Genomic DNA, 24,530 nt, shown 5'->3' on the forward strand with positions numbered 1-24,530 from the left:
TTCTGTATCTTAACTGCATCATGTTGTGGTTTAGATATTACGTGGTCCCCCAAAACTCATGTGAGATAATGCAAGAAACTTTAAAGGTGAAATGATTATGTTATGAGAGCCTTAACTTAATCAGTGCATTAATCCACTTGAATGCATTAACTGGGTGGTAACTAGGCAGGTAGAGTATGACTGGAGCAAGTGAGTCATTGTGGGAGGCATTTGGGGAATATATTTTATCCCTAGAAAGTGGAACTGCTTTCTGCTTCCTGATGGCCATGTCCTGAGCTACTTTCCTCCACCATACTTTTCTGCCATTTCTATTGGGCCCAGAGCAATAGAAATGGCTCTCTATAGACCGAGACCTCTAAAGTTCTAAAGGTGAAGTTATATTTAGGGTTTTAAAGCCATGAGCTCCAAATACACTTTGTTCTTGTCAGGATTTTTTGGTTACAATATAGAAAAACTGATTAAAACAAATGTCAATATTCAGGTTGTGATATTGTACTACAGTCTGACAAGATGTTACTATAGTGGTGAGTGGATAAAGGATAGATAAGATCTATTATGCATTAGCTTTATAATTGAATATTGCTGTTGGTTAGATGTGAGGAGTCCTGAAAATGCTCATGTGCAAGACAATGCAAGGTTTAGAGGTGAAATAATGGATTATGAGAGTCTTAACCAAATTGGTGAATTAATCCCCCAATAGGGAATAACTGGGTGGTAACTAAATACAGGTGGAGTATGACTGGAGGAGGTAGATCATTGGGGTATGCCTTTAGGACATGTATTTTGTCCCTGATGAGTACACTTTTTCTTACTCTGCTTCCTGGTTGGATGTCCTGAACCGCTTTCTTCTGCCATAACCTTCTGCCATGGTATTCTTACATCTGACCCAGAACAATAAAGTTGGCCATTTGAAATCTTTGAAACCATGAGTGCCAAATAAACTTTTTCTCCTCTAAAATTGTTCTTGGCAGATATTTTGATCACAGCAGCAAAAAAGCTGACTAAAACAAATGTATGCTACTATTATCTCAAAATAAGTAGCTTAATGAATGAAAAGTCATGATTTTTAAGGAATATAAATAATAAATAGAAGTGTCGGGCTAGGGATGTTGCTCAATGGTACATACTTGCCTAGAATATGTGAGACCTTGCACTATATCCACAGCACTGCAAAACTAAAACAAAATTAAATTAAAATGCCTTGATTTTTCTCAAATACAGACACCATTTATCATGGAACTTAAGATTAGTGAAAATATACTTTCATAAATTTCCTAAAGTTCACAATCTAATGACTAGAGGTAGTTTGTCCTGAAATAAGCTACATTTATATCATAGACCATAGGAATATACTTTTCTAATTTGGTTACAAGAAGAAATTCCTTGTAACACATTTATATATATATAAATAATCACCATCCATGTATATGTTTTACCAATGATGTGCTATTTATACATAAATAAGGAGGTAATCACAGACTTGTATCTGAAATTTCAGCAGAGTTATTAAAATACTGTTGACAAAATTCATAGCAAAAACTTGATATTTAGTAGAACAAGGTAAAATTAGAAAAGTGAAGGTACATTGTGCTTCTCTTTCTTCTATAGGGTTCAAAATACATTTATTTTTTCATTTCCTAGAGAATATTTTAGCAAGGCTAGCTATTGAATGTTTCATCTACTAATATTTACAGACAGAAAATATAATTTTTGCCTGAGTATTGCTATATGGGAAAAAGATATTGCTATTTTACAGGGCTTTTTATAAATATGCTATTGCTAGTTTTTAGCAATAGCTATTTGTAACTAATAAAACCTATAGCATCCTTATAGTTTGCAACAAAACATTACCAACATCTTATTGACTAAAGGGGCTGCTCCATGATTATATATAACTGAAACAAATTGTAAACCAATAATGGAGACATGAAAGCCAGCTGGATTTATAAGGAATTATTTCCAATGTGCAAAAACATAGTTAATACAACATGAAGGACTGGTGGGGAATACCAAGTGATAGATAATACAGACATTTTTCCTCACATGTACCCCTCCTCCCAAAAAAACAAATCTAATTTCATTTGTATTCCAAAGAAATTTTCAGAAAGAAAAAGCAAAATTGCCAATTTGACAGAAAGCATTTATCCAAAAAAAATATTATAGACATCTGCACAATGCAAAACAAAAATGATTTGGCTGCAACCAGAATTTATTTTGTTATCACTGGAAACTTTGTCTTTGGCAAAATTATCAGGTTTTTTTAATCAAATGTCCTCTAAAATATGGCTGTTTTATATGATAGGCTATTGTTACTTTCTGGCTAAGCATGATGAACTAAGAACATTTATCATATGGAACATTAAAAACCAAGAAAAGGGACCAGAGGGCACATCTCAGTGATGGAGTACTTGCCTGGCACACGTGAGATTCTGTGTTTGATCCCCAGCAATTGTGCACGTGTGTGTGTGTGTGTGTGTGTGTGTGTGTGTATTCATATATATACCACAGAGGAGAGAACTACAGATTTCCGTGACTTCGGGGTTACATCCTGATAAACCCATTGTGAAATTAAAATAATTGAAGAAAAAAATGCATTTAATATACTCAATCTAATGAACACCATAGCTTAGAAATGCAGTGTAAGCTGGAACAAAGTGTAAGCTGGGGCATCCACAGTTTACCCTTGTGATTGTGTGGTTGACTGAGAGTTATAGCTTGCTGCTTCTACCTACAGGATAGTATTGCATTGCATATTTCTAACCTGGACATGATAAAATTTCAGAATTCAAAGTATTCTCAAAATATTACATATTCCATTTATACCCCATAAAGGTAACCTGGAAAAATTATAATCCTTCTTCCACTTTCAAATAATGTCCCTTTCACAATTTTTATACTATTGTTTTTTAAATGTCAATGATTGACTTTCAGGGTTAATAAGCATAATTTTTAAAAAATCTATTATAATTTGTTAATCAATCTCTAAATACGTATACAAAACCTAATTTTCATGCTCTATGGAATAATTTCCAAAATAGGTGTAAATACAACAAAAGCTTAATAGTTAATAGAGGAGAATAATCATTTCCAAATTATACATTCACGTAAACTTAAGATATAATTATTTTCATAATATTTAAAATAACCAAAAGTTAATTTTTCTTCCTGCTTTTGACCCTTCATTCACTCAATCAAAAAAGTATTTTGTATGCCTTTAGTTCAGACACTGCCTTGTATTTGGAGAAACCTATGGTTTCCAAAATCCCCTTGATCTAGTCCTAAAGAAGACCAAGTGTCGTTTTTCTGTAATGTTACAGGAAAAGTAAAGTCACTTAGAATAGGCTCTCGGCAGGTGAGCACATCATTTTTCAGCTGATTTTTACTATCTTCTAAGCAAATATTTCACCTAACTATAATGTATGCACAACCTATGGCTTAGTGGAAGAAACGATATAATGAAGTAAAATGTCATTTATGAAGTACAACTTTCTACTTACTGTCTAGAAGACAAAGGCCCAATTGGAAGTTTAAAAATGCTGAACAATAACTAAGTTTTCATACTGAAAGATAAGACCTGAATACTGAAAATCACTCTTTCTATGGAAACTGCACAAAGAACAAAGCTTGCACATACAGGAAGAAATCAAGACTAATTTTACCTTCTATAGAGAAAGGATGTGGGGTTTGGGTAGAATTTCCAAATCCTACACAAAGAAAGTATGTGTTCAGATAAGTATAACTCCTGGCAGAGCCAATTTAATCAACCATTCTTCCTAAGATGTTTATGTGACTTCTGAGAAAGAGGGAACTTTTCTAACAAAGAATACATTGCTTCCACTCTGAGTAGCACCAGTTTGTCAAATCCTGATGTGCCATGGAGGACAGGCACGGACTAAGACCACTACAAAGGGAAGGAGAAGAAAAAGAGGAACATTGATGATCAAGCAGTTAGTTGTTCACAGCAGTGATTTAAAAAAAAAATCCCCTTCTACATCTAAGCAATGGGATGAGTCGTCTCCTAAGGATGCACAACAAAACTGCAGAAAATCATTTACCTTGAAACAAACAAAAAAAGAGGATCATTCATTTCAAAACAAAACTGTAGTGCACAGCATTCTACTACAAAATTCAAATAACCATGTAAGCATTAAAGAAGATTTCTTTGCACAATAGGAAGAAAAAAATATTAGCTAGAGAGTTCCACTTCTGGCCTACAAAGTATAAACATGTATTAAAGGCAAGAGAACTCTGAGGGCAAGAAAAATTAAAAAGCAGAGACCAGCAATATTTGACAAGAGCTTAATTCCTTAATCCAGTTCCTGTAAGATTCCATTTAGATTTCCATATGAGCCATAAACAGCCTTGGAAATGGTTTTCAAAAATCATTAGGTCTACAAAATTTATGTACAGCTCACAAAATTTGCATTGACCAAATCCTCATTTAACAATTCTCATTTACTTCTTTAATCCTGCCTAACCAATTTTAATATCTATAATTTGCACATTGTGAAAGAACATTCACATATACTTTACATGCCTATGCACAGTAAATTCATAGTGTTTTACTAGTTGTGTTTATGAACAATATTAATAAAGCTATGATGTGTGTGAGCATATATATGTATATGTAGATGTATTCCTGAACATACATATGCTAATTATCAGACATTGTATATAAATACAGTGTAAAATATTACATACATATACAAAATATTCATAGTTATGTCTACTTATGATTTTCTATAGAAATGCACATATAAAACTTGCATGCCAGTACACACTACATGTACATATATGTACATATATATTATACAGAGAGAGAGTGAGTCTATGCCCATTGAATAAGATAGAAATATTTATTTCTTTAAGATGTCCATCACGATTCTAAATAGGCACTAAGGATGTCATCATGGCAACATAAATATTTAAATTGTCACACTGTGATTTACAGCTATAGATGTTTATTCTTCTGCCTCCCTATTGTTTATATATTGTAAGTAAATTTTGTTTTACTTATACATGACCTCTTCCAATATTAGATAATAAAAACATTAAAACAAATTTTAAATAATCAAATAGCATTTTGAAAAGGTATAATTATTTTTTCTAGATCAATTTTTCCTCTTTTGCTCCACTGTGAACAGATCAGATGTGTCACCAGGAAAAAAAAAACTTTAGCCAGATGAATCTCGACCTGCTATCATGAGAGGATCTAAGGTCAATTTCATTTATGTCAAAATTGTTTATAATTTAAACTTACATAGTGGAAAGTCAATAGAGTAGATTGACAAATCACAAAAGAATTGAATAGATATACAAAAGAACTTACCATTGAAGGAAAATGTAAAATATATATTTTTTGCATTATTTAGGTACATTTAGAATATTAAAATATTAATCTAGAGAGGCAGATTTTAAGAGTAATACTTACCCAATTGACATTATTGGATTAACAGGGGAAGATTAAAATTTCTTTACAACATTTATTGATAGCATTTTAAAAATCATTATGGCTACATAGAGCTACCAATTGTAAGCAGGAGGAATATATAGCATTTAAATAATTACCTTGGGCTTAGATAATATTCTAAATATCTTAATTTCATTAACTCATTTAATTTTCAAAACAACTTTGTTAAATAGGTGTCATGTTTCAAAACCCTTTGAAAACGATAAATTTGTGTCATAAATATGTGTGTTTATGTTTTGACCCATTTTGAAAATTATAAAATTATGTCACATGAATATGTATGTTTGTGTGTATTTTCTAACTTTACCAGGGAAGCAATTTAATATTTAATTTTAATGTTCAATTTTTGAACCTAATTCATATATATACATATACATAAACCTATATAAAATACATATATTATACACAACCACACACACACACACACACACACACACACACACACACACGAAGTGTGTGAAGTAAGTCTCAACATCCTTTGCAAATTGAGAAACACAAATTAAGATACCATTACATACCTATTAGAATTCCAAACTTTAAAGAAACTGATGAAATATGACACACACACAAATTCATTAATTGTGCATAAGTAGAAAAGAGAATTTCCATATATATAGAAATTATTATAGTGTACAGTGGATAAATTTTGACATGTGTACACATCCATGAGAGCATCTTTCAAATGGCAGGGGGGAAGAGAGCTAAAATAGGGGTGTTATTTACAACCAGTTGTTATATTCAAACATATATCCAAACATAAATATATCATATATATGTTCAGGTATGATTTTCCTGATTTATAAATTTATCATTCTTCTTGAGGTAAGAAGATATGTTCTTGGTCTCTCGCTGTAAACCTGTAAACGTTGTAATGAGCATTCTAAATCAGGGTTAGCTGGAAAATATCTACTAATTCACTCTGGATATGTTTAGTAGTCAACTTAATTATTAACATAGATACATCCATGAAACCATAAATACAGTCAAGATGAAAATCAATCCATCACACCTAAAAGCTTCCTAACATACCTTAAATTTACTCCCTTCCCTTTCTCCTTGCCAACTCATAAAAATTAATGATTGCATTTTATCACATTTTGTTAATTTTTAACTATTTGAAATTCTAATGGGAATGTCTGTAATCTTGTGTTTTTAATATTTAAATTTCCCAAATGACAAAAATATTGAGCATTACTTCAATGGCATTTCTTTCTGTAAAAGTTAAGTTAAATGTCTTGTTGGTAATTGTTCATAATTGACTTTTTGTATGTTTGTAACTATATATAACTTACTATTATGTATGCTATTTTGTTTTATTTCAATGTCTAATTGTGCCTAACTTAAATGCAATTTTATTGTATATTTATCTTGTATCCTGCAATCATAGTAAACTAACTTATTCATTTTTGAAGTATATTTGTGCAATCCATGTAATTTTTCTCCATAAGTGACAATCTTCTGGGCAAATAAAAGTAATTTGAATTCTTTCTTTCTTATGCAAATACCCTTCCTTCCTTCCTTCCTTCCTTTCTTTCTTCCTTCCTTTCTTTCTTCTTTCTTTCCTTCCTTTCTTTTTTGCTTTACTTTCTCAAATAGAAGCTTCAGTAAAACTTCAGTTGCTTCAGTTGAAAACATGTGAAAAAGTGAACATACCTTATTCCTAATTCTAGAAGGAAAGCAGTTAGTGTTTCCTCATTAGGTGTGTGGTTGGCTGTAGGTATTTTTATCATTTGTTTGTTTGTTGGTGGTGCATGTTTTTATTCTTGCTTGTTTGCTTGGAGACAACCTTTATCAAATTGAAAAATGGTTATTCTCAAATTATTAATTTTCTTATCATGAAATATTTTCCTATATTTTAATTAAATGTAATTAATTTTAAAATAAATTAATGTTATGCACATCCTTTCTACTGTAGACATATAATGGTTTTTAAATGCATAATTTACTCCTCCTAAAATGTATTTTGAATCTTAATTCAATTCACATTTTTTAAATTTTTTTGAAAGCTATGGTATAGACTATCTCAGAATATACAAAGTTTATTTTAGGACCACAATATTACCTTCTAGAATATCATCTTTTTAATCTTGATATTCCATGGAAATAAATTTACATGTACTTTGAAATTAATCACGTAAAGACTTTTAACTAATTCTGTGAAGTTTTACTTATATACTGTATATTGGAATTTGGAGTGAATGAGTAATTGAAGAAGATAAAATCACATCTTTGAATGTTCTATATTGCACTTGATTTAAGGGATCATTATAGAAACAGAACTGTCCCTAACAAAGACTTCAGAACCACTTAGCACAGAAATAGCCATCTGACAAACTAAAGGGGAAGAGCTAGATGACAAAAAAAATTCAAAACTTAAGTAATACTGAAAAGCAATCACAAATACTGTCTTCTATACCATGCCCTGGCTCTTCTTTACATTTAATCCAATAAAAAATGCTTAAAATGATCTTACAAAGGAGGATGCCAAGGTTGAAAGAGTCAGAGTGAGGAGAGCCAAGAAGAATAATACTCAAAACTCAGAGCTGACATTTCTAAAATGGGATCTAAAGTCAGAAGTAAAATTATGTTCATGAGTTGGAAGTACACAAAAGTCAAATATCAGGATGAATTAAATGGTTGATTAAAAGTGCAGAGATAAAATGACCTTGTAATTGTACCACTTTTGACTTCCACAAAGAAACATTTCATGCTCTAGCCAACTGGCACATGACCATTGTGAAAATCAACTGTAGGAAGCAAGTGAGTAAGACACAAATATAATAAACAAGCCATGGTGATAAGAGTGAAAAATTAAAAACATGTGTGGACAAAAGAGAATTCGTCCATCCATAGACTGGCAGGATACCTTCTATTTAGGCCCATTTGCACACTTCTGATAAACAACATTTTGGCCAAAGTGTCTTCTGTCTGTCCTTTAAAATCCTTTTATACCTGCCTGCTTTTCCTCTCTGTAATTTAATTGAATTAAAAATAAAATATTTGAGCATCAGTTGTCTGTTTATCCATCTATCTGATGTTGGTCTAAGGGGAGAAAGAATACATATCTCAACAAGAAACTGTGTTCCTTCTAGGAAGTTGAAAAGGAGTGTGGGCAATAACACAAATGGATGTCACAAGGTGAGAAGTGAGATTCTTTACAAGGGCAGTGGAAGGAGAGATTACGTTCAGTTGAAGAGATTTAGAAAAGGCTTTATGAAGCAGGTGACATTTCAGAAACAACCTGAAAACATGTAAGATTTTGGTTAAGTGGAGCAAGGGAAGGGTTATTTTCTAGGTAGCATACAACCTATGAATCTGGTTGAATAATAGATAGGAGCTGGGTGTCAGAAAGGAGTCACCCATATGTGGCCAGGGTTTCACAAGCAGGAGCTAAGAAACTGCCTCAACATCTCTAGTGTCAATTTTATTCATTCCAAACAGAGATTTTGATGCACTTTCTAATGCTTTTTAATTTGTTCCCAACAGCTCTCACATTTGGAAAACTGGGAATCAATCTTATGAAATAATGTTTTATTATTTCTAATAATAACTAGGATGTTCTTTAGGATCACAGAAATCGAAATACTTTTTCTTTGTTGGCATCCTTTGGCTATCATTGGTTTAATAAACTTTCTAGAGCTATGCCTCTTTTACAATGTATCTTTTTGCAGTTCTTTCAAAAATTATTTATGCACATCAAGTAAGACATGAAGCCTTTTCTAAATCTCTTCAACTGCATGTAATTTCATGAAGACTTGACAATTTTCCATGTCAGAATTTAATCTTGCATTTCCTTATGTCATATCCTAAATGAAATATACAAATCATGTGTGTGTCCATGTGCTTATATTGACATGTGCTGTGATTTTCCAAGTCTTAAAGTCATGCATTGTGCTAGATTATTGAAATATTTAGTTATACATTCTAATTCATTTCCCAATTGAAAATATTTTAAGTCAATTAGAAAGTAAATTACATTTACCAGATATAGCTTCATAGGAGATTTTGGAAAGTTCTCTGCTTATAATTTTCTGAAGTATCTAGAGTGCCTCTCTGACTCTATAGAGACACAATCTTCTGTCCCTCCTAATATGAATTAGATAATTCCATTGCTCTGTAGATGTTCTGAAGGCTAAAGACTCTTAATGCTAAATTTATTGAGAGAATAAATCCCATTTTAGCTGTCTTGTCTCTGCCCTTTGGGTGAACAGAGACCAAAGAAATAAGAAGACATGTATTTATTCACAAAGGATACCCTCACATAGGAAATGCTATGTATTCTTGGAATCTTCTTTAGTTAATTGAAGAGATTATTTATTGAGGAAATAATTTATTGAGACCTGGGATTAAATACATAATTGATTTAACATCTCCAGAGTTACTAGCCATGCATGTTGTAAGTGCTACAAATCTAGGAAGCATAACTCACACAATCCTGCTTCAGAATGTGGGCAAATCCAGGGAAGCATCTCTTTCCTTCCTCATCTCAAAATGTTACTCCTGCTGCCAGTTTTTTCACCTGTACCCTCTCATCTGATTTTTTGTCCTTGGCATACAGTTGAGTGGTTTCTCTGCTCTCCTGTATTGCCAAAGCTATTTTGAGCTTTGTGTTCACATTAATTTGAAATACTTGTTGACCTGTTGTTTACCAGATATTGTTAGGGAATAGAGGAGAAACTTTATAGTTTCTTCCTCTTTCCTGTCTTCATTGACACCAGATTTTAACTTTGTATATGTTGTCTCCCATACTTAGAAGTTAAACTTGAAGACCTGAATCAAAGAGCAGATTCTCACTCTGGGAATACATTTTCCTTGATGTTTTTAATTGCTGATTAATTTGGTGAATCACGTAAGAGATGCTACAAGGTTTGGTTGCTGTTGCTTTAAAATGAATTAATAGTTTGATGAAAAATTTCAAACTATAACCCCTGTGACATGAATCTAGAATTGTTAATAATATGTTAGAAAATAACATTCTGAATTATACCTTAACATAATAAAGAAAATACAGCTAATGTCCTGAAAAAAAAGATTTGAGAAGGCAGTTTTGTCATTTTTAGTAATATGGATTTACTAAAATCAACAATTTACTGAAATAATGATATGGAAGTGGCAAATAAAATACACCCATTTCTCTTCCTTTTCATAAAAATGATCAATTGGTTTTGTAACATTTAGAAAATTAAGTAGATGTTTTTGTGATCAGTATACTTTTGGTTTCGTTCTGTTTTCTCTTTCTAAATGAAATCACTTTTTTAAAAGAAAAAAATTAAAATGCCACCTCATGATGGCCATTATGCTTTTTTAACATCAAAATTAAATGGACAATTGTAGAGGTTAACCCCCTTGACTTCTTAATCACTTTTAACATTGACTCCTTCTTCTTGAATAATCTTAAAATCTTAAAATTATTTTCTCTATCATCTCCCAAGATTCTGATAATTTTCTTTAATTCCTACTACACTGATATTCTGTTTAGTATCCTTCAGGTTTTATTTTTCCTCCTCCCTGTAAATATGGGATTTTCTTCTTATGATCCCAGTTAACTTTGTCCTGGAACATTTTAGTCAATCCTATAACTTCAACTACTGTCTGTTCAGCAATGAGCTTCAAATCTTTGTTTGCCTATCAGATCTCTCTCTTGAGCTACAGTCAATATGTCCATATACTTTATACATTATCCATCTCTAAATCAATAGATTCCCAGGTACACTCAGAATTTTTCCTATCTTATTTCTGAACCTAACCCTTCAACACACTGTAATATGGTCACCTTCTACCCAAAAGGCTGAGTCAGAACCTGGGCAGTCAACTTGAACATTTCTATCTTTTCCAACCCACATTCAAACTTTGACCCAGTCCTATTGATCCAACCTCTTTAAGTATCTCCCATACCAACCCTGCTCTCTCTGCTCTTACCACTACTATTTCAATTCAGGCATTTATCATTTTTACGTGAAGTACACAGTAAACTCCTAACAGATCCCCTAAGTTCATTCTGAAAATTATCTATCCACTAACCACACTGATCCTAAATCTTTTATTTTCAACACAGTGACTGCAAAGAAATCATATAACAATTTCATCTAAGAGTTGGGGGGGTATGGTAAAAGGAGGGTGACATCTTTAATTAAATAAATCATTCACCATAGAGTAACTGGGAAAATATTATCGACAAAATCATAATTGTTTTATAATGTTTATTTAGAATTGTCAAAATCTTTTAAAGGAGGCCATATTCTTTTTGTGAATATTGAACAAGAGTATGTGGTGTAAAGAAAGAAAGAGGAAAGGAAAAAGAAAAGCTAAGAAGCAATTCTGAATAAAATCCAGTGGGTTCACGTTATCCTTAGAATAAAGAGTCATTATGGCCCCGGTTTGTCTGCCACAGCATCTCATCAATGATTACTAAACAGAAATGCTATATAGAATGAAAAGTGAGAAACTGCTATATGAAATCTTAATGACTTTTCACATGCTTTGAACACACTTGAAATACCAATTATACCCCCCCATGAAGATACTGCAAACACACACACACACACACACACACACACCCTCTGATTCCTATTTTCTTTTCCTTCAAACAAAGAAACTCTTACAGTTGCCTTACAAAATCTCCTTTGCCAAAGTCAATTTTGAAGCTAAATAAAATGCCTCTAGCCTTTGTTTGCAATTTTATACGTTGTGTGAATACCTCTATTATATTACTTATCACAGTGTAAAGAAATGCATGGTTTGTGCATCTCTATTTCCCATGTACAATGAACTTCCTGGAGATAAAAATCAATTTTTTTTATCTTAGTAACCCCAACATCAAGCCTGACATGTGAATAAATGTTTTCTAAAAACTTGGACTTTTAAAAAAGTTTAGTAAATAAGAGGCAAAAACAAATTCCTTAATTCCTTACCTTAGACAAATAAGCTTAGATTTGTTCCTGATGGATATACAATTAAAAAATACCAAGAACTTTGAAGAATTACAATAATGATATATTGATGACCACTCTGAAAATCTGCTTTAAAATGTCTGTTTGTCTGCTTTCCTTATCTATCTTCTATTATGCTAAAGAACTGCACAGGGAGCTGAAGAAATGAAAACAGCCTTTATTTAATGCTCACATGCTTTGCACATACTGAAAACCATCCAGTCTGAAAACCAGTCTTTGCACATATAGTAATTGTGTGACAGATGGTCTCTGGCTTGTCACACAATTACTATATACACAGTATGGAACTAGAATCCAAAGTAAGCTAATAGATCGCAGCCAACTACACAATCAGGGAAAGACTCCCCATCAGGTCTTGTGATGAATGCTTCCTATCCTTGATCAGCTCCTGGGCACTGTGGGGCACTAGGATCCAACAGTCTGTCAATCAGGGCGCATGGTCCAGTCTTCAGTCTTTTGTCAACCCCTCCCTCTACAGCATTCTTAAAATTACTTCCTTAACTCCACTCAACTCATTACTTCTTCATTTACTTTTTATTTCACCTATTTGAAAGAAATTTATTTATATATTCTTTCAAAAAATATAGTCACCTTTGGCAAGCTCTATGCCTGGTGTGTGGGAGATTCAAATTGAGAACAAGTGATATCCTTGTCCCTATGAATTTTTTATCTTTTGGGGGTGGGATAAGCATTTTTCAAAAACTCACTTAAATCTGCACAATGCTGTTGTGGCTGAGTCAGAGAAAGAGGCTGGCAGGATCAGGAGGGCGGCACAGGAGCTGTTAAGGCAGGGGCATCAGCAGAGCAGCTGGGCCCAGGCCTTGAGTCTGCCAGTGTCCTGTGGATGCGAATCACTGCCGCACAAACACCAAAGGCAGAGCAATTGATGGGCCAGTCAGGCATGAGCGCTCAGGATGAGGCCTCTGCAGGGCGCTCCTGGCCTGTCAGCTTCTGCTGCACTGCTGCTGCTGCTGCCCAGGGCCCAGGCAGAGGAGCATCAACACATGTTCCCAGCAGAGGCTCCATATGGTAGTCTTTTAGGCCACTTCTGACCTTAAAGTCTCCAGTTTCCCAGTGGAAGGCCTGGCCCCAAAACAATCTCTTGCATTTGGTCTAAAGTTGATCGGTGGTTTAATTGCATTTTCACATTCAAGATTGGATGTTAAGAATTCTAGGAGTGGCTTTCACTTAGGACTGGATGGTTTTCAGAATGGTGAACTGGAGCAAGGCAGGAAAGTCAGTTTCAAGATACAGAAGAAGTTGTCTTATGGATGAAAACTGCTGGACCCTTCCAAAATTGCCTCGAAACATGTAAGTACTTTTCACTTCTAATCTGTGTGGGGTCAAAAAAAGTAACAGTCATTACCATGAAGCTCTAGGAGAAACATTTCAAGGAGTTGAAATGGAATTTAGTGGTCTAGATATTAAATTTAAAGATGATGTGATGCCAGCCAGTTACTGTGAAATTGATTTTGATAAAGAAAAGAGATGCCTTTGTTTATGCTATCAAAATTCACTACTGGTACCAGATGCACATAGTTGATTTAGCAATATGGGGTATTATTGGTGAAGCAGATGAAAATGTACAAGTTTGTTATCTTTGGACCTACAAAAAGCTTGAAATAGATTTTAATGGAAATTTAATTGTTGGAGGAAATGTGAAACTGTTCCCAATACCAAAATACAGATGTCATATTTGGTAAAATGGAAAAATTCAGATGTAAAATTTGAAGAACGATTGCACAAATATCTTGTGATCCATCCTTTTTTCAACAGGGGATTCATTGGTTTTTAATTTTCAACTCCTTCAGGATGGTGATCTTCTTGATAGGCTTAGTTTCAATGATTTTAATGAGAACTTAAGGAAAGATTATGTCTGGTTCAGTAATGAAGAAATGGCTGACATGGATAGACTTAGGAGATGGATATGGATAGAAACAGGTGCATGGAGATGTATTTAGATCATCAAGACACCAGCTAATATTTTCCTCTCTACTTGGTTCTGGATTTCAGATATTTCCTGTGTTTCTCATTGTTATTATTATTGCAATGATAGAAGATTTATATATTTTTCTATGCTGCTACATCACCAATGAATGATTATTTTGGAAGAAGTCTGTATGCTAGACAAGGAGAAAGGAGATGGGTAAAACAGATGTTCACTGGGGCATTCCTTATCCCAGCTTCAGTGTGCTGCAGGCCTTCTTCAATTTTATATTTATTTATTACCATGCTTCAAGAGCCATTCCTTTTGGAACAAAAATCTAAATCTTATTGGTATAATACTTGGCTGAAATTTGTTAGGTCAGCCCAACTTCCTTTGTTGTGCCAATGCTGTGCCTTGTCCTATACTGGAGAAAAAATATTTTATGTAGCCTGCAGTTATTGTTTGCCTGGGAAGTATTTTACCTTTTGGCTCTATCTTTATTGAAATGTATTTCATTTTCACATCTATTATGTCTATGACTTCATAATGCTGGTTCTGGCCATCCTTTGCATTGTTACCATCTATGTGATATTGTGTGCACATACTTCTTGCTAAATGGGATTATAGGTGGCAGTGGACAAGTTTTCTCTCTGCTGAATCAACTTCAATCCCTGTTTACACGTATTCGTTTTACTAATATTTTTTTTTGAAACAAAGATGTATGGCTTACTTCAAACATCATTTTACTTTGGATATATGGTGGTATTTAGCACAGCCTTGGGGTAATGTGTGGAGCACTTGTTTACATGGGAACAAGGGCCTTTGTCAAAAAAATCTATACTAATGTGTAAATTGACTAGAGACACAAGAAAACCTGGAAATTTGGATCAATTTCTCTTTTATATGGGTAGAAGTCAGTGCTGTTTTCATCTAAACCCTGAAAGGAACTGAGAAAGGGAAATGGCCTTCCTGATAATAGGTGGCTCGTCCATGATCTCCACAAGTCAACAAAAGCACTCCTAATAGAACAAAAACCTCAGGCAGGACCACATGGTGGTCATATCAAAAACTGACTCTGAGGCAACAGAAATTACGGAGCCAACCTTTTTCTTACCAGGCATTACCTACCCCAGGTTTGCCCAGAACAAGGGGAAATGGCCATTTAGCGAGCAACCTCTTTACCAACATGGACTGTGACTCTCCAGTAATCTTCCCACCCCTGAGACAAAAGTACAAAAGTGATTGAAGATGCTCAATCACCAAGCTGCCTCACTTCTTGCCCCTGTCCTGACTCACATCGTGGAGTCATTGAATAAAAGACAGAATCTTCTAAGGGTCACTGCTCCATGTTTCTTTCTGAAATGCTTCTGTGTGGCTGTGGAGCCACCAGAAATCTAGGTAAACTGACTCTGACCACAGGTGACAGCCTGGTGAGCTTCAATTGGTGGACATTAGCATCATGATCTTGTTTTTAATGTTATTTGCCTCAGGTCCCAATATCTACTTTAAAATTCAGAACTTTTTTCAGCATCACAGATTACTCTGAACAGGTCTCTACATCCAGCTGCCATTTTGCAAGAGATATGGAAGAAAGAGAAAGAAAGATGTGTGCAATATTCTAAATATGAATTAGCAAAATCCAGATGTGAGGACGTCCATGGATCCCAGGGCCTGCCACTATAACAAAGAGACCAAGGAAAAGACACACAGGGCGGAGAACCTGCAAACCAAGAACTGCACAAAGACATACCAAGTGGTGTATGGGGTGTCTGTCTTAGCCCTTGAGCTTGTGTGCCCTGGTGCTGGTTACTTCCGGAGGAAGGAGGGACTAGGTCTAGGATGCAGCCATGTGGGATGCTGACAAGGTGCTGTTGTTGACTTGGTTCTAGGGTGTTCCACATAATTTTTCACTAAGTTACACTTTTTTTCTCTGTGGTCCCCTCCCCTGCTTTGTACTTTCATTGCCTTCCATTACTGTGACAAATATATGAGGTAATCAGCTTTAAAAGACACAGGTATGTTCTGGCTGACTTTTGCAGGCTTCACTCCGTGGTTGGTTGCCCTGTTGTTCTTGGACCTGGGGTGAAACCACATATCTACCTCGCAGTGCATGCTGGCAAGTGACTCACTTAATGGTGGCTGGGAAGCAGAGAGTGGGAAATTAAGAGACCAGGATTCCTCAGTCCCATGAAAGGAGGCCCTTAACAGGAAGCTCCCCACTAGCCTCCCCCTTAAAGATCCCACTTCCTCCCAATAGCACCTGTGGCTGTGATCAAAGCTTTCTCACCTGGGCCTGTAGGGATCATTCCAGATTCAAACTTTAGTAGTGGCAGTGCTTCATTTAAAAAGGAAAGGATTGGAAGTATACCCTCCACTGGTCTTTTCCTACAGATAGAAATCTAGAGGTGGAGAAGCCAAGAGCCCACTGGGGTCATCCCAGGCACCAGGAGAGGCCACAGCTTGACCAGGGAGGCCAGAGCAATGGAGGCATAGAGTGGAGGCCAGGTTCTGGATGCACTGGAAGTAAGAACCAGCACAGCTGCTGACTACTGAATGGAGCATAAAAAAAGATAAGATGGCAGCGGGGTGGAGCTCAGGGGCACAGTACTTGCCTGGCATATGTGAGGCCCTGGATTCTATCCCTTGCAGAACAAGAGAATTTTTTTTGAAGAAATAAATAGGAGACACAAGGTCAGGCCTCTGTTTCTCCTTCCTTTGTTGCACAACCAGACAATACAAAACTCTTTCAGCCTAGGATGTTATTGGTCACCACTGGGGAAAAACAGCAAAATGCAGGGAGATGTCAGAGAAATCTGCTTTGCAGCAATAACAGCCCCAGTTCCCCTGGCCTTCATTCTTGTCCCTGACAGGGGACTGTAACTTTGTTTCTGTTATCCCATTAGCTGAGGATGCCTGGCCAGGGCCCAGCAGGCAGCATTTACCTGGTCCAGGGAAACTGTCAGTCTAGACCCCAGAAGAGTCCTGGTTCCCCTGTGTCACCAGATCACCCACTGGGAAGGTGCTCTTGGAAGGAAGGCTGTCTGAAGCTTCAGTTGTTACAGGGTGGGGACTGGGGAGTCTGTAGCCACCTGCCCTGGGAGTGAGGGAACTGATCCCAGTGACAAATGCAGATGCCTCCTCCCCCAACTCACATGGTTAGTTGATTGGTGAGACCAGAAATCTGCTGCTTTGGGAAAAGGGGGAAAGTGAAAAAGTTTGCTTTAAGAAACTGCTGATTCCCAGTTATCTTATTTGTTAAGAAAAGGGGATTTACTTTTCCATGTACTTCTGCATTTAAATCTACATTCAGAGCCAAAGAAAAGAGTAGCTCAGATAGGGATATACACCTTGCCTTGACCTTTATCCCAAAAGACTTGCCCCTGAGGTAGAAAATCTCCTGTTAAAGTTAATTTTGCATGAGTCAATGAAGACTAATCCAATAATATTTCTGAAGCATCCTTAGCATCAATATGTAGCCTGTGCTTCATGACGCTTTCCTTACACAATCTCTCTTACTTGCAGGTCACCTGGCAGAATTCCTTATCTTTATTCACCAGATCCACATTTTAGAGTTGTAGTTAGTTTTGCATTCACTCACACAACCATTTATACTGTAACCACTATTTATTTGCCAACCACTGTTTCACAGTAGCTTATGATACATCAATAAACAAGAAAAATAGTCACCTGCCTTGTGGGTGCCATTCTGATGAAGAGAAGCAGACAACAAATACAATAAATAATCCAGTAATTCAGTAAAAGTAGATCTATGGGGGTGCAGAGTATCACAAGGGATCTGATGCAGGGGAAGGGACTTACTGTATCATCTTAACATCTTATCATAGGAACACAATCTCCAGAACCTGTCTTATATGTCTGCTGAAGAGCAACCTTCACTTTAATTTCATTTAACAGTGTGCCAAAATATATTAGATGAGAATACCAAAAGCCTAGAGAAAATACAGAAGTATTACTGAGCCTATGGAAAATGAAATGAGAGTGCCTAGGATTCTCAGAAGTTATTTATTAATAAATAACTTTTTAATCATGTTTTGTTTACAAAACTTCAGAGAATATGGAAAATATTTTAAATTTGTCGCTGATATATAAAATGTAAAAATTCTATGTATTTATAGAGTACCATGTGATGATTTGATACACCAAATAAGGTACAATGTTTATATCAGGTTAGACACCCACCTCCTTAAACATTTCCCCTTTTTATATGGTGAAAACATGTGGGATCTTTTCTTCCACCTTGTTGAAATATACCATATCTAAATGTTATCAATACTCACCACTTTACTGTGCAATAGCATTCCAGAAAATGTATGCTATTGGTTTTCATTTATTTATTTATTTGCCAATGAGCCTTAATTTTATTTATTTATTTAAATGTGGTTCTGAGTTTATCAATTAAGTCTAAATCCTCAGAGAACTGAGAAGAGTTCTCTTATTTTGACTTTCCAAAAGTATAAGTATGTTAATATATACCTATATTTGTTTCAAAAATATGGAAATGCGTATCTCCTTAACAGATATTAAATTCAGCACAATGGCCTATGGTCAGAGAAATGAAGGAGGTTCTCATTCTCTATTTTGTTTGTATGTTGACATTGAGGACTTTACATGTGTAAACTTAAAATCTGATTAAAATGAGAGATATGCAGTGATATTTTATAAACTAACCAGTGCACACTATGATAGTTAACACCCAGTAAGCTAAATAGTAAGTACTAGTTTTCCCCTCCAAACTCATGAAAGAGTAGAGTTTGAAACCTAGTTTGAATATCCAACTAATTACCTGGGGATTGCCATTAGGAAAAATTCAGACTTCCTTCCCTCTATCAATGTCAAGAAGAAAGCACTTTTTCCTGATTCTACCCACCAGGTATTGGTCTAATGCATCTTCCATGGCATCTCACACAATGGTCCAACCCAACCCCAGCCAGGCTCTCCACCATCCCCAAGTCTTCACCTGTGGTGTCCTCATGCAGGCCAATGTCAAAAGCCAGCTTATCAGTTAGAGACCACCAGATGCAGAGGCAGCACAGATACTAAATCACAGAACCAGAAGTGATTGCTCAATATTTACAGTCATGGTGGAGTCCTGTTCTGACAACTGATTTGATATGTGTCTCTCTCTCTGCTGCTTAGCCTTTTTCTAAAAATCTGGGACCCTCTGAACAAAGCCCAGGTCTTTATTGGCTGAGGCAGAACAGCCTTAGCATAGCATTCATTAGGAGCAATATTTAAAGGAAATGTGTAATTTTTCCCTCATAAAAGACTAAGGAAATGTGCTGTGTCGCAACAAGACAAATAACTGAATATGTGTTTCTACATCTCTCACTTCATGTGATATATTCATGATCCCCAGCTAGAGCACAGTGTGATCTGACAGTGACAACCGGATCCCAAGCAGAAATTGAAAAACTATTCAATTTTATGTTCTACTTCTGTTTTCCCTTCATTTTTTTAACTCTCCGAAATCCATCCAGAATTACTTGGTTTTAGTGTGCAGGATGTTGTTTTACTAAAATGAAGTTTGATTGTGCATGTGTTTCCCTAGGAGGAATTGGTTTCTCTCCAGACTATCATTGCCTCCAACCCCTAGGTTTTCCTAACCATATGGTCATGAAGTTTTGGGTCATTTTTCAGACCAACTCTCAGCACCTTGCTAAGTGCTATAAGGAAGAGGACACAAAATGAATCTGGTATGAGCTTGCAGTACACCACCATCTGCAAAAAGCACACTCACAGCCAGTAATAACAGGACCATGAAGAGGACACACTGTTCTGGGGATTAGGAAAGGCCAGGCCCCTCTCCAAGAGCTCTGAACAATTAAGGCAAAGTCTAGAACATTCCCATCATGGAACAGGGCCTTCCAGCTAAATGGCAGCCAGTGAGTATGTGAAGGCAGGAGATGAACTGATTGGGGGGAAGTCAGCACCATAGGGATATGTCATCTATGTGAGCTGGAGACTCGGAATTTGCCACCGACTATGAAGCACTGGCTCTCATGGTTATAGGAGAAGCTTCAAGGGTCTCCAAGCCTGTACTGAGTAAGCACAGAACTGTGTGTCTGACCTGGAGACAGGCAACTCACAGGGATCCCTGAAATTCACAGGTTTCAGATATAAACTGTGTTAAATGTCTGTTTTTCTCATGTGGGGGCAGGCCCCAAATTCCTTAATAAGACACCTAAAGCACAAGAATCAAAAAATGGGATGAATTCAACCTAAAAAGTTTTTTTTCTCAGCAAGAGAAATAATATGTGAGGAGAATAGGGAGCCTACATCCTGGAAACAAATTTTTACCCCTCACATCAGATAGAGCTCTAATCTCTAGAGTATAGGAAGAACTCAAACATTTAAAACAACAACAAAAATTAAATTAACCAATCAACAAATGGGCCAAGGACCTGAAAAGATACTTCTGAGAAGAGGATATACAATCAATCAACAAATACATGAAAAATGCTCACCATCTCTAGCAAATAGAAAAATGCAAATCAAAACTACTCTAAGATACCATCTCATTTCAATAAGAATAACAGCCATTATGAAGTCAAGCAACAATAAGTGCTGGGGAGGATGTGGGAAAAAAGGTACACTCATGCATTGCTGGTGGAACTGCAAATTGGTGCAGCCAATTTGGAAAGCAGTATGGAGATTCCTTGGAAATCTGGGAATGGAAACACCATTTGACCAAGCTATTCCCCTTCTCGGACTATAGCCAAAAGACCTAAAAAGAGAATACTACAGGGACACAGCCACAATGTTTATAGCAGCACAATTCACAGTAGCTAGACTGTGGAACCAAACTAGATGCCCTTCAATAGATGAATGGATAAAAAAATGTGGCATTTATACACAATGGAATATTACTCAGCACTAAAAATAACAATATCATGGCATTTACAGGGAAATAGTTGACATTAGAGCAGATTATGCTAAGTGAAGTTAGCCAATCCCTAAAAAACAAATGCCGAATGTCTTCTCTGATATAAGGGATGTGACTCAAAATGGGATAGGGAGGAAGAGCATTGAGAAGAAGGTTACCACTAAATAGGAAAGAGAGGTGGAAGGGAAAAAGAGGGAGAAGGGGAATTGCACGGAAGATGGAAGGAGACCCTCATCATTATACAGAATACATGTATGATGTTGCGAGGAGAAAAAAAAAAGGAAGTATATCACATTAGATGGGGTAGAGAGATTTCAGGGGAGGGGGGAAGGGGGGATAGGAAGGGCAGCAGAATAAAATAGACATTATTGCTGTATGTATATATAGGTGAGTGTATGACCAATGTGAGTCTGCAACCTGTACAATCAGAAAAATGAGAAATTATACCCCATTTGATTCAAATGTACGAATTGTCCAGAGAATTGTACTGTCATGTGTAACTAATAAAACAATGTTTTTATTACAGAAAAAGTAACAACTTTATATTGCTCTGACTTCCCAGACAAAAACAAGGTGGTGCCTGATGAAATCGTCTGTGAATTTCCTCAACAATATTACAGTCCTCAGCACTGCAGTTATTAACAGACATACCGTCTTCTAAGTTTCACAGTAACATTGAGGTAGATATAGATGCTATGATTATCCTACAAACTTCATTGAGTGCCATGGCAAGGACTTGGCCTATTCACTCTGTACTCCACACCTAGTGTAGTGCCTAGCACACAGACGTTGATCAAGCAAAGTGGTTAAAGGACCCAAAGAAATTTTCAGACACATTTAAGTTTAAAAAAACCAGAAAAGTATCCCAGGTTGTGTGGTGGCAAAAGTGTGCCTGAATCTAGAAGTCAGCACCAACATGCAGAGTAGACTCAACTCTAAGACACCATTAACACCGAAATGCAACAAGTAACCTCAGCTTAGCCACCACCCAGTGTGCAGGAGATAGTAGCTGGCTCAACAGACACCAGTGACCAGATAGCTGTCAGGTCCATAGTGAACTGGGATTCTTTTTCAGTTTTAACTAATTTGTGCTTGGGGATAAATTTTAATGGAATTCATATTAAAATCCCAAAGACAATTCTTCACAGAACTAGAAAAAGCAACCATGAAATTCATGTGGAAAAATAAGATTCAGAATAGCCAAAGCAATACTTAGCAAGAAGAGTGAAGTAAGACACACCATAATAGTATAGCTTAAACTGTACTACAGAGCCACGGTAACAAAAAACAGCATTGCATTGGCACCAAAACAACAGAGAGACCAATGAACGGTACAGAACAGAAGACACAGAGACAAACTCACAAAATACCGTTATATCATACTAGACAAAGGCACCAAAAACATACATTAAATTTAAAAAGTCTATTCAACAAGTGGTGCAGGGAAAATTGTAAAGCCACATAAAACAAAACAGAAAGTAAAGCCCTCTCTCTCACTCTTGACAAAACTCAATTGAAAATGAATCAAAATTTAGGCACTAGAACAGACTACCTGTGCCTAATAGAAGGAAAGGTAGGCCCACATCTTGACTATGACAGCCTAAGACCTGACTTCCTTAAGGAGACTCCTATATTCCAAGAAGTAAATTCAATAATTAATAAACAGGATAGATTCAAACTAAAAAGTATATTCTCAGCAAAGGACACAATCAATAATGTGAAAAGAGAGCCTACAGAATGGGAGAATCTTCCCCACATGCACCTCAGAGCATTAATCCCTAGGATATATGCAGAACTCACAAAACTTAACACCAAAAAAAACGCCAGGGTTGTGGCTCAGTGGTAGAGCACTTGCCTAGTATGTGTGAGGAACCGGGTTTAATTCTCAGTACCGCATATAAACAAAATAAACAGTCCATTAACAACTTAAAAAAATCTTTAAAACGGATTTTATAATTTAAACAACCAATAAGTGAAAATTAATAAAATCATATTTAATAACACTCAAATCAACATCAAATGAATGGAAAGTAAAAGGGCTTTTAAGAGTGGGTATACTCTCTCCCACTTTTCTGCCAAATGATGACTCAACTATTGGGACAGACTTTTTCTGGCTTCTTACCTCCAGAACTGTGGGAAATAATTTTCTATTCTTTATAAATCTCATAATTTTCACTATTGGAAATTAAAATTAACAAATTTCAATATTTAGACTAATTATCTAAAATATAACAATACCTTTGAAACCGGAGTTCGAAGACGAAGCTCCATGGCTTCTGCTGGCAGGTAGGCGCTGCCCGCGAGGGGCAGGGAGGCCTCGGCAGCAGAGAGAAGTCCTAGCTCTTCATGGCGGGCCATTCCACGCAGGGCTGCAGCAGACCCCCGCAGATCCTCAACCATTTCTTCTTTTGGCAGTCTCTATGAAGTCGAGGAACCATCTCCGGGAAACAAAGCAGGCTGGAACTTCCTCGGGACTCCGGAGAGGCTCCGGAGAGGCGAGGCGAGGCTCCGGAGAGGCGAGGCGAGGCTCCGGAGAGGCGAGGCGAGGCTCCGGAGAGGCGAGGCGAGGCTCCGGAGAGGCGAGGCGAGGCTCCGGAGAGGCGAGGCGAGGCTCCGGAGAGGCGAGGCGAGGCTCCGGAGAGGCGAGGCGAGGCTCCGGCCAGGCTCCGGCCAGGCTCCGGCCAGGCGAGGCTCCGGCCAGGCGAGGCTCCGGCCAGGCGAGGCTCCGGCCAGGCGAGGCTCCGGCCAGGCGAGGCGAGGCGAGGCGAGGCGAGGCGAGGCGAGGCGAGGCGAGGCGAGGCGAGGCGAGGCGAGGCTCCGGCCAGGCGAGGCGAGGCTCCGGCCAGGGGAGGCTCCGGCGAGGCTCCGGCGAGGCGAGGCTCCGGCGAGGCGAGGCTCCGGCGAGGCGAGGCTCCGGCGAGGCGAGGCTCCGGCGAGGCGAGGCTCCGGCGAGGCGAGGCTCCGGCGAGGCGAGGCTCCGGCGAGGCTCCGGCGAGGCTCCGGCGAGGCTCCGGCGAGGCAATCTGGATGGACTGGCAGCTTCTCTTCGCAGAACAGCCTCCAAGGGGTTTATATAGCACTTGGTCCAATGCTATTGGTCCAAACTTATGCTAATTAGGACTTGAAGGAAGTACCACTGCTATTGGTCCAAACTTATGCTAATTAGGACTTGAAAAAAGTACCAATGCTATTGGTCCAAAGTTATGCTGATTGGGTCGGACACATACTAATGCCATTGGTCAGTCTCTTTTTAATATTCATAGTAGATTCATTCATAGA

General features: G+C 37.0%; 1 protein-coding gene and 1 pseudogene across 2 annotated transcripts in view; one reads left to right on the forward strand and one right to left on the reverse strand.

The window, feature by feature from the left end:
• Positions 1-23,666, reverse strand: part of LOC144373208 (transport and Golgi organization protein 1 homolog) — a 161,641-nt gene extending 137,975 nt beyond the window's left edge. For both annotated transcript variants that reach the window (XM_078036321.1, XM_078036323.1), the window contains exon 1: positions 23,490-23,666. In XM_078036321.1, the coding sequence (XP_077892447.1) occupies positions 23,490-23,651 (162 nt within the window). In that variant the 5' untranslated portion in view covers positions 23,652-23,666. The remainder of the gene's footprint in view (positions 1-23,489) is intronic.
• LOC144373206 (transmembrane 9 superfamily member 3-like) lies at positions 13,335-15,207 on the forward strand (annotated as a pseudogene).
• Positions 23,667-24,530: the final 864 nt, after the last annotated feature.

The sequence above is a fragment of the Ictidomys tridecemlineatus genome, unplaced genomic scaffold, assembly GCF_052094955.1.
Source record: "Ictidomys tridecemlineatus isolate mIctTri1 unplaced genomic scaffold, mIctTri1.hap1 Scaffold_304, whole genome shotgun sequence".
Taxonomy (NCBI): domain Eukaryota; kingdom Metazoa; phylum Chordata; class Mammalia; order Rodentia; family Sciuridae; genus Ictidomys; species Ictidomys tridecemlineatus.